A 10,386-nucleotide genomic window follows, 5' to 3' on the forward strand; every position below is an offset into this window, starting at 1 on the left:
TTGGTAGCCATTCTCTACGTACTGGTACATGGTGATAAGGTCCCTCCTAAGCCTTTTCTTCCCAAGGCTGAACAGGCCCAGTTTTCTGTCTTTCTTACGGCAGCTCTTCCAGTCCTCTGATCATCCTCGTCACCCTTCTCTGGACCCTTTCCAACCTGTCTGCATCCTTTTTGTGTAGCAGGGACCAAAACTGGACACAGTACTCAAGGTGTGGTCTGACCAGTGCCAAGTAAAGAGGGATAAGGACTTCTTTATCTCTGCTAAGGATGCCCTTTTTAATGCAACCCAGCATCCTGCTGGCTTTCTTTACAGCTGCAGCACACTGTTCCTCATGTTGAGCTTGTCATCCACCAACATCCCCAGGTCCCTTTCCACAGGGCTGCTCTCTGCCAGCTGGAGCCCAGTCTCAGCTGCATTCTTGGATTAGGTATTCCCATATGCAAGCCCTTACATTTGTCTGTGTTTAACTTCATACAGGTCCTGCTAGCCCACTCGTCCAAACTGTCCAGGTCTTCCTGGAGGGTGGCTCTCCCTTCTGGAGTGTCAACCACCCTGCATGCTCACAAGAATGCACTAATCACAATGGTTAACCACACTTCTCCTAGGGAATGTCACTAGCTCAAGGGTTGCAAGGTCTTTGGGACAACTACATACTTTTGACTAAAATCAGATGCTTCTTAAAATTCAGACCAAGGAAAACAAGCTTTTTCTTTCACGTTTTGAGAACTGAGATTACTTTGAGCATTTACACAGAAACTACAAGAAAAATCCATTCTCTGAGCCTAAAATTTCACATAAACAAGGTGTTTCTGGTTAGAAATGCCTGCTTGTGATGCACCTTCATGCTCTGTGTCTAACTGGGAAATAACTTCCCGCTGTGGTAAAGCAGTTGCTAAGTAAGGAATCACATTCTCCCATATCAACCAAATGGGTCACTCTGTCATAGAAAGCAGTCAGATTTGTTAAGCGTGATCCTGGTGAATCCATGTTGGCTTTTCCCAATCACATGTCCCAGTTTACTGGTGATATTACTCAGGAGGATTTGCTCCATAATCTTCCCAGGGATCGACCTGAGGCTATAATTACCTATAATTATATGGGCCTATAATTACCTGGGTCCTCCTTGGAATCCTTCTTGTCTATAGGGGTGACATTGGCCTTCTTCCAGTCTTCAGGCACATCTCTCGATCTCCATGACTTCTCAAAGATTATGGAGAGCGGCCTTACAACGACATCAGCCAGCTCTCTCAGCACTTGCGGGTGGATGACATCTGGGCCCATTGATTTATAGGGGTCAAGCTTCTGTAATTGTTGACACGCCAGCTCTTCCTTCACTGATGGCGGGTCTGTGTCTGCTTCAGTATGGATGGTTGTTCCAGTGACCTGGGACCCAGCAGTGCTGGTAAAGACAGAGGTGAAGAAGGTGTTGAGGACCATTGCCTTTTCAGTGTTGTTGGTGACTAGTTTACTTCTCCTATTAAATAGTGGGCAAATATTCTCCTTCTGTTTCTGCCTGCTGTAAATGAGTCGGAAGAATCCTTTCTTGAAGTTTCTGACACCTCTGGCCAATTTCAGTTCAAGCTGAGCTTTTGCTTTCCTAACTGCATCCCTGCATGCGCTGGCAACGCCTTTGTAATGTTCAACAGGTGATGGTCCACTTTTCCATCTCTGGTACGTTTCCCTTTTTGCTCTGAGCAGACCCAGAAGCTCGCAGTTAAGCCAAGGGGGTCTTTTGCTTTGCTTGCTTCCCTCGCCTGTAGAGTGGATGAACTTGCTTAAGAGGGTTGTTCGCTTTCTTCCATTTCTTGAAATCTGTGTCAATGAAATCTGTGTCAAGACTAATGAAAGGAGGTCAGTCAGAAAATAACCACACACCTACTGTACACATCTACGACTTAAATGCAATTTTGTGTTGAGCTGAGGCAGTTTTCTGAGGATCACTGAGGAAGTACCCTCAATATTCTCTCGAATAAATGCTTCAATCTGGACAGCAGTGCCTCACTTCAAAGTTGTTGGGTTACTTTTTTCGTTTGGTTGTTGTTTTTTTCCCTACCTCATCATGTTTAATGATTCGAGCCCTGCTCTGCACAATCAGACAGATAAACTGGTGGGAAAGCCTATTCATGCCAACAAAGGTAAGATCTATATTTGTTCCAATAACCTGCTTAATTAAATCTGAATGCTTTATAATTTCTGTTCCAGAAATATAATGAATATAATGATGGCAAAAGAAATAAGAAACACAATTTGTGGAACACTTGAAAAAGTGAAGAGAAGGAATCTAGCTCTACATTCCTACCTTAGGCATTTTCATGAAAGGCAATTTAATTTGAGACTTCAAACATAATTTTAAGTAAAATGTTTATGTAAAATGTGGTTTTAGTATTATCAGCGTTATTCTGGCCTATCAGGGGTGAATATACTGCTTTAAAAGGATTGCAGGAATATACTGAAAGTAGGCTCAGCTTTCTAGACCAGTTAGTCCAAAATATTTCAAGTCTGGATACTCTGTATGTGTGGATGGATTAGGACAATGTCATGAGAGAAGGAAGAAAACCCTACCAACTGATATCTCCACTGCATGCCGGAGGTTATGGTTAGTACTCGTGTACTGTTACTGCCTGTACAGTTTAATCGTTGTTTCAGGCTTACACATTTTAACCAGTTTCCCTGTGTGATACTTGCTTCAATACCACTCTGTAATGCTATTGTGAAAGTTAATAACCAAGCCCATTAAGAAAAAATATACAGAAACAAATGCTTACTGTAGCAGCCCACATCCTGTAGGCCTAGAATGTAAAAACTAGTAAAGCAGCTTATTTTCTTGAGTTCTCTTTGGAACGTAGCTGTTTCTTAACCACATGTAGATAAACTTCTGATTTCAATGCTTTTAACATCCGCTGCTCCCGTGTTCTTTTCAGAGTGATTAAATGCAGACAATTATGAAACTTTCTGCTGTTTTTATATGAAACAGTTTCATGTAAAGATGAAGCATTTAAACCCAGGAAAGAATTCAGTGTTCATATGCATCTCTACCTCTTCTCACCAGTGTCACCATAAATTTCTACAAACTGCACACTGAAATTCTTAGACCAGGAGACCAACGATTCTCCAGCACAATGAACATGTATATATTGAAGAGCTGCATCTAAATAGGTGCTCTTAAATCCTGTGCAGAACAGTTATGAATAGCTTGCTTTCATGCTTATGCTGGGTTTTTTTGTCTGTTTTGTTTTCAGCACTGGCCACGTTTAACACCTTTCCATTTTCATGAGAAAAGAGATTAAGTAATGGTAACTGATGAAGCTTCCTGAGATAATTATGGTTTTATTCTAGTGGATTTATCCTAGTATCAGAATCTTAAAACCAGTGTGGTTTTCCATTTAACTGTAATGTATGGCTGTATTGAAAAACAGTATTTTAATACTTTGATTTTTTTCAGCTATATACAATTTCAAAGGCACAGGAATACCACAGCTGTCTCTACAGATTGGTGATGTGGTCTGTATCTTCGAGGCCTGTGAAGGTAAGTCAGTTGCCTTCAGGCTACAGGTTTCTCTGTGTGAATAACTTTTACTTCACAACAGTTCCCCATGTTACAGAAGCAGTTGTCTCATGCTCTTATTTGTACTGGTGATGGTGTTCTATTTTGAGGAGAAACCAATTTGTTTTTGGAGAGCCAAAATCAGAAATGTTACAGTACAGGTGTGTTTTTGGAAGCCATTACCAAATGAGAAAGTCATCAAGGTGAATATAGGGTTTGTGAAGTTCATGCCAGCTTGTAATAGACCTGATGGAAGTTACGTTAGATTTGTTTGAAGTTTTAGTGAAGTCCAGTATTGCCTCTAAATGAAATATTTGTTGCTAGGAGCTATTCAGCACCCTAGTCATCCTAGAGTACAAGATGGGAATCTAGTATATTAAGGTAGTCTGTGGGTCAGCATGACAGAAACATTTCTGGAAACCATTGAACTTACTGAACATGCTAAACAGCAGATGTCCAAGTTAAGTCATGCACGATAGACAGTCAGTATGCTGATCCAGACTTACATGGTCGGTATATGGAGCTGTCTGACCAACTGGCATAAGCGTAAAATAAATACAAGCGGCAAAAGTATAAGTGAACATAACACTTGGTACATTTGTGAAGCGGAAATCATTGTTGATAGTGTAGTGACAGTGCACCTTCACAAATTTGCTGAATTCCCTCCCAAGTCTGTCAGAGCTACTTGTTGCTGTATGCTGATCAGAACTTAAGGGTGCAGTTATTATTACTAACTCAGCAGTATTTATTTTCAATCTACGGTGATGTTCTTGACCAGGTAAGAGTTTGGAAAAAAAAATAAAATTATAAATTGCTTCGAGCTTTGCAAAATGTGCTGTAAAACTATCTTCTTCAACCTACTTCCACTGCCTGTCATTTGTATATTACCAACTGTGGTGATGTTAAAGAGGAAGGCCAACTGCTGTATTATACAGTTATAGAGACAGCTCAGTGCTGAAAGTCACTTTGTATGTTGTGATCATAATGCTTCAAAGAAGCTGAAGCTGTTTGAGCCCGGCCCGTTCCACTTCATAGAGCTCTAGGCTGTTTTACGTGGAAACAACCAAGTATTTGAGAGAAGAGCATCTGAGAAATCATACCTCCAATGTTCTGGAGTAGAGAAGCATATATTTTTCTTCTTCTGTTTGTAAGAGAAATGCAGTATCTCTAAGCATCAGTGAAAATATTGATATTCATTAGACTTTTAGTCAACTGATGCATCTCTCAATGTCATGACTAATATTTCATGTTCTCTCCTAAAATATGAAAGACCTGCATAATTCTTTAAGCCTTCATTCTAAACATTTTGGCTAAGAAAAAATGCATTGGCAAACCAGAAACCTCCTCATTCCTGTATTGGCTCCGTTAAGTGCAGAAACAGGGCTTCAGGTCTCTGACTCCTGTGGTACATTTGTTGTCAGGTTGTCGGCCCAACCTAGCAAGTTGAGTGATGATCTTATGGAGTTTCTTATCTAAAAGTATTTTCTGAATCCTCTGCCCTTAACACGCTATGTCATAGCTTGCTTTATTAAATACATTTGTCAATGAAGAAGTGAAATCTTTTCCATTGCACAGGTGAGGAAGTTCATCTTTTATCAGGTATCTTAAAAATACACTGCTAGCTGCAGCTGAAGAGTAACCAACAGTAACAAGTTTTTTTTCCTGCACTCATTTTATGTGCAGTTTTAGTTTGTTTTGCAAGCACAAAGCATATGCCTAGAACATACACATGCAGTCACAGCAAATGGGATGAAACAGATTTGTTTCATTTGGTTGTAAATCAGAGACTGTGTGTAAATAATTCAGTTTCAGAAGTAAGTTGGAATTTTATTGTCGAGAAGATACTAAGAAAAAAAAATCCCAGTGCTGAAAAACCTGAAGTAGTCTGTCTGAGTCTTCTGTTGAGGTCAGTGGTTCTCCTGTGTCTTTTAATATTGCCTTTCTCACAGTACTCTTCGGGGTTTGGGATATTTTTTTGTAATGCCAAATATGCTTCCTGATATTTGCTTTACTTCTAAGTATGTATGTATGAGGTAACTTATTTTTAGACAGTCTATGCTACATCTTATACGAAACAAAACCCATGACTTTATAATATGCTTTTTTAGGCATATTTTCTGTCATACTAAGTGCATTCTTTCTTCCTTTTAGATTGGTACAAGGGTTATCTATTAAAACATAAAGGATCTGAGGTAAGATCGTGCTATTCATTCCTATGAGCCTATTTTTAAGGAATCAACCTATGAAGAGGGTTTATAAGTATCTCCTGTCAGTCTTATTCCAGTCTTTCAAGATTAGTAAAATGTTCATCAATTTCCTGGACAGTGTTGATAAATATTAGAAGTGAGGACTGGGAGAAGCAGATCAATGAAGAAAAAAATTACTGTGCCTTCAGGTTAACAGACTGACGAATAAATAATTTAAAATAAAATTTTGAATTCATTTCCTGCTCGATGTGTCTGTCTCTGCACTTATTTCTAAGGATTCTTTAAGTTACATTCAATATAAACAACTCCCATCAGGATTAAATTATTAAATATATCTCTAATGTACAATAATAATAATAATTTTAAAAAGTTCAGTTTTAAAAAGTTTAATAAGTTTAAAAAGTTTAAAAGTTAAAAGTATTCATATACCTAAGGATGGGAAGCCACAAATGAATAGTTTTTACCCTGGGTAAAAGTAACTAAGTAGCAAGAAAATTACCTTTTAGTTTCAAATGCACTTTTCTAGCAGAAAAGTATGTTTTGCAAATTGCTCTTTTGTGTCAGATTTTTTTTTTTAGGGAGGAGCAATGCAAAGGTGTTTGGAGTTAAGAGACTCATGCCTATATTACAGTAAAAATGTTTGATGGAAGTTGCTTGTCTGTAGCCTGGAAAAAGGATGTACAGAACCTTCACAGCCACTTAAAAAGGGATATCTGGCGAGCAGAGACAGTTGTTGGCAGAGAACTTGCCATCAGAAAATACCAGAACAGTCTAAAGTTGTCTGTTTCTCCTTTTTCTTCTTTTGTGCTCAGTGGCTTGTAGGAATTAGCAATAACTTGCATTAAGTTAGAGCAACTAAATTGTGTCTATTTTCAAACAGTATGTGATAGTAAAATATTTTAGTTTCCTTGTAGAAATATTGGATGCCTGATTTACTGTTTCAATTAATTGTTCAAGGACTGCACATCCTAAAAGACAGAGGAATAAATAATTTTGTGATAATTATGAGTAATTGTTTTCTCCAGACTTCTGCTTATTTTTTCTCGTGTTTTATGAACTCAGATACAACTGCATAGTACACGTTATGTGCTTGCTTCCATTTCTAGCTTGTCACAGATGAGGTGGAATCCAAGGTAGTGATAAGGCAGTTCAGTGTAAGTTCCACAGCATAGTATTCAGTGGAAGCTACCCAAGGTAGTTATATCAGCTGATTTGTCTGCAATAATTGAGAGTGGATATGAGAGAATGGCTAACTATGCTGTCCAATACTACAGTTGTGGTTTAAATAGTCCTTTGACATTTCTTTTAGCTCAAAATGCTATTACTGTTTGTTCTCATTAAAAAAAATATTTTAATTGATAAAACTTAGTCTAAAATGGGAAAATATTTACTAAAACAAACCACCTCCTGTTAACTAGTTTTTAAATTGCTAAATGGTTTCAGCAAGGTCAACATGCACAATGTGTTTTAAGACATATGACAAATTTAATATACTGAGATTTCACTAGATTGCTGTTAATGGGACTTTCTTTTACTTTGCTTCTTCATGGACTTTTTTGAACTTAATGAAAAACTGTAGAAGTGACATGACATGATTGTCTTTTGACTGAGGTCCAGTGCTAAAAGAAAATGGCTACAAAAGCTGAAATCTAATTGAGAGAGAGACTTTGTGAAGCACCACATATGGATGTCAGTTACTGAATAGAGATGAATCCAAGAAGAACCTAGGTTAATTACCAAGACTAAATGTGCCAGTTTATGTGAGGATTGTCATGAATAGATTGATGGTCAAACATTCAGCTATTGTAGAGCAAGGGCACATCACACTAGATTATTTTGTTTGCTGACTATTTTTTTCTACACAGATCAATTAAAATATATGTTGAGAATGTAGTGAAATCTGGTGCCTCCTTTGCAACATCTTGCTGGGAAACTTACTGCATGGCCCTAGGCAGTACAAAATAATCTCGATTACAGTGATGACTTATACCTCGGATGGCTGAGAGTTTATGGCTTCACTGTCTCCCTTCTTTGTGCATTGCAAATGAAAGGCTGTTCCTTTTTTTTTTTCTTAAAGGAATTTTAGTCTCATGCACAGTGTTCTTGACTCTTGTACCTGAAAGCAAACTTTAAGTATGCTGTTCTTCATGCCTTTGTCCTATTCATCCAAGTAATTTCCTCTATCAGTATTTCTTTCACTAGATGTAATGATCCTGTATCAGCATCTCTCCTCTGGTTTGATAATCAAGCTGATACGTAAATTAGACTGCAGTTTGTTCCTAGAACGTGAAATATATGGGCTTATGCACAGAGAAAATGTTTCTTTACTGTGATTAGACTGTGTGTACTGTTTTCTGGGTGAACAGTTGAGGGAAGGGGGTGGAAGATGATGTTTCTCATGAAGAGATGTAATGCTATGCATCCTATGTTTGCCGAAAAGGATATTGACAAAGCTTTTATTACTTATCTGTCAAACAGAAATGCACCTATCTAGACAGTAAACTAGATAGGCAGCAGCTAATTTTGAGACTTGATGTTCATAGTCATGGTTTTATGATGAAATTTGGTAGATGTGGGTCTTGCAAAGCTCTTATTTGTTACCTAAGTGGTCTAGGAGAGTAAGTGTGGATTACTCTTTTTTTCTTTTTTTTTTCCTCTCCTTCAACAGGGAATATTTCCTAAGTCTTTCATCCACATCAAGGAAGTTACTGTTGAAAAGAAAAGGTATTGAATTTAACTTTTTTATTACATTAAGGATCTTGCCTAGTTAAGAATGAGGTTTAAGGCATTTACATGCCTTAAACACAGTGCTGTAGTATGAACCCATGAAACTCAGATACTCTTTTTCATTCTGTTAAATTTTCTTGTTTTTCCTAGACATACAGAAAATATAATATCTGCTGAAATTCCTTTAGTTCAAGAAGTTACCACTACTCTCTGGGAATGGGGAAGCATCTGGAAACAGCTCTATGTGGTATGACATTTTTGCATGCTGTATGTGGCCTGTTATTTAGTCCTGTTTATGTATATTGAGGCCTTGTTCAAATTAGTGTCTTTTGTTAGATGCAGGGCAGGATCTGGGAGGATTTAAAAAGTTACTTCTTCATCACTGCTTAGATGATCAACATTTTGTTCAGTAGCGTTAAATTAAGAGGCTGACTTACTGCTGAGCAGTGGTGTAACTTCATGCCTTTATTTTCAACTTTGAGTATCTCGTACATGATAACTTTCTCACTGTTCTTTGCAAAGTTGACAAGTTACATAATAGAAGTATCAAACATAATTCAGATGCATTTGAGAAAGATTCACCCTGTTCTTGGGATGCTACAACTAAAGTTGTTCAAGGGTTACTGGGAGCATGTAGCTATTAACAACTGGCAATTTTCAGAAGTCAGTGTTTTCGCCTTCCATATCTTAATTTTACAATTCTGAAAAACATATTTTTTTTCTGTCTTGGAGAAAACCATTTTTTCTTGTAAGGATTTTTACCAATACATAGAAGTGCAATAAACTCAAAGGTATTAGTCAAAATACCTGCTGTGTCAGTGTCTGTGTTCATTGTAACTAAGCAACCAGTAGCTACGGTGGTCTTTTGCATATGCTTGTAATGCCCACAGCGTGGTGTGGAACTGTAGAAGTGCTTAATGATTGTTTTTTAATTATTTTATTTTAATTAGACCTGAAGTACTTTTTCAGGCTTCCACTATCCTTTGTACAGAGACCAAACCTTTCTCACAATATTATGCCTGTTCTTTAACTATAAGATTCTGAGAGAAAAAAAATTAACTTTAAGGACAGAAGGCTAATTTTTACCTTTGGGTAATCAGTTGTTTTGTGTGTTATAACCCTATGCTAGTCTCTACTGATTCTAGTGACTTGTTTAACCTAAGTCTGGCAAAAAATTCATGAAGTATTAACTGAAAATACATCAAAAGATGTTGAATTCTCTAGCACCTGAATAGTCTCTTCTAATGGATAACCTGTTTCAATAACTTGCACTGACTGCTGCAGGATCCCAGCCATTGGATTTTGCTTTTTTTGTTTTGGTTTGGTTCCTCCCCCCCCTCTGGGGCAAACAAATCTTGAATATGGTGGAGTTTATCCTCATTAATGTATTTTCTGAAACATGTCACTTGTTAGTCTTCCTCTTGTTAAAGTCAACAATTACAATCTCTCTTCTTTCAGTGAATGATACTGGAACTGATTTCATGACTTCTATGCATTCTCTCACTTTTCTCTTTAAATGTGTTAATACCCCAGTTGAGTGTTGTTGTTCCCAGTGTGCTCTTACCAGTATCTCATACAGAAGTAAATTGCTTCTGTAATGTTTTCTCTTGATGAGACTTAGTTAACACATTTTAAAACAGCACAATTAAACAAACAGTAATCTAATTTCCTACCCCTGTACAAACTGCTTGAATTTCACGTCATTTCTTTATGTTCACATGGGAGATGGTGTTCTTAACAACTTGTAGGGTGAGACAAGAAAGCAAGCCAGGCTCCTTGCTTTGCCTAATTCTTAATCCTGCAGTCATCTGGCATTAAATACGGCACATCCTTTTAATTGCGAAGATCAACATTTCACTTCAATTTAAAGCTGGAAACCTATTGTTTTCTGTTATATCTTAGACAAAT

At 37.6% G+C, this 10,386-nt stretch overlaps 1 protein-coding gene across 1 annotated transcript in view; it reads left to right on the forward strand.

Moving 5' to 3' along the window:
* Positions 1-2,059: 2,059 nt before the first annotated feature.
* The window catches only part of LOC104541539 (dedicator of cytokinesis protein 2-like), a gene marked incomplete at its 3' end in the record, with an annotated part of 35,331 nt that continues 27,004 nt past the window's right edge, over positions 2,060-10,386 (forward strand). The window contains exons 1-6 of the mRNA XM_010185624.1: positions 2,060-2,135; positions 3,443-3,526; positions 5,696-5,736; positions 8,420-8,475; positions 8,629-8,725; positions 10,381-10,386. The exon at positions 10,381-10,386 is cut by the window's right edge and continues 131 nt beyond it. Of these exons, the coding sequence (XP_010183926.1) occupies positions 2,060-2,135; positions 3,443-3,526; positions 5,696-5,736; positions 8,420-8,475; positions 8,629-8,725; positions 10,381-10,386 (360 nt within the window). The remainder of the gene's footprint in view (positions 2,136-3,442; positions 3,527-5,695; positions 5,737-8,419; positions 8,476-8,628; positions 8,726-10,380) is intronic.

The sequence above is a fragment of the Mesitornis unicolor genome, unplaced genomic scaffold (genome assembly GCF_000695765.1).
Source record: "Mesitornis unicolor isolate BGI_N332 unplaced genomic scaffold, ASM69576v1 scaffold25825, whole genome shotgun sequence".
In the NCBI taxonomy this organism is placed as follows: Eukaryota; Metazoa; Chordata; class Aves; order Mesitornithiformes; family Mesitornithidae; genus Mesitornis; species Mesitornis unicolor.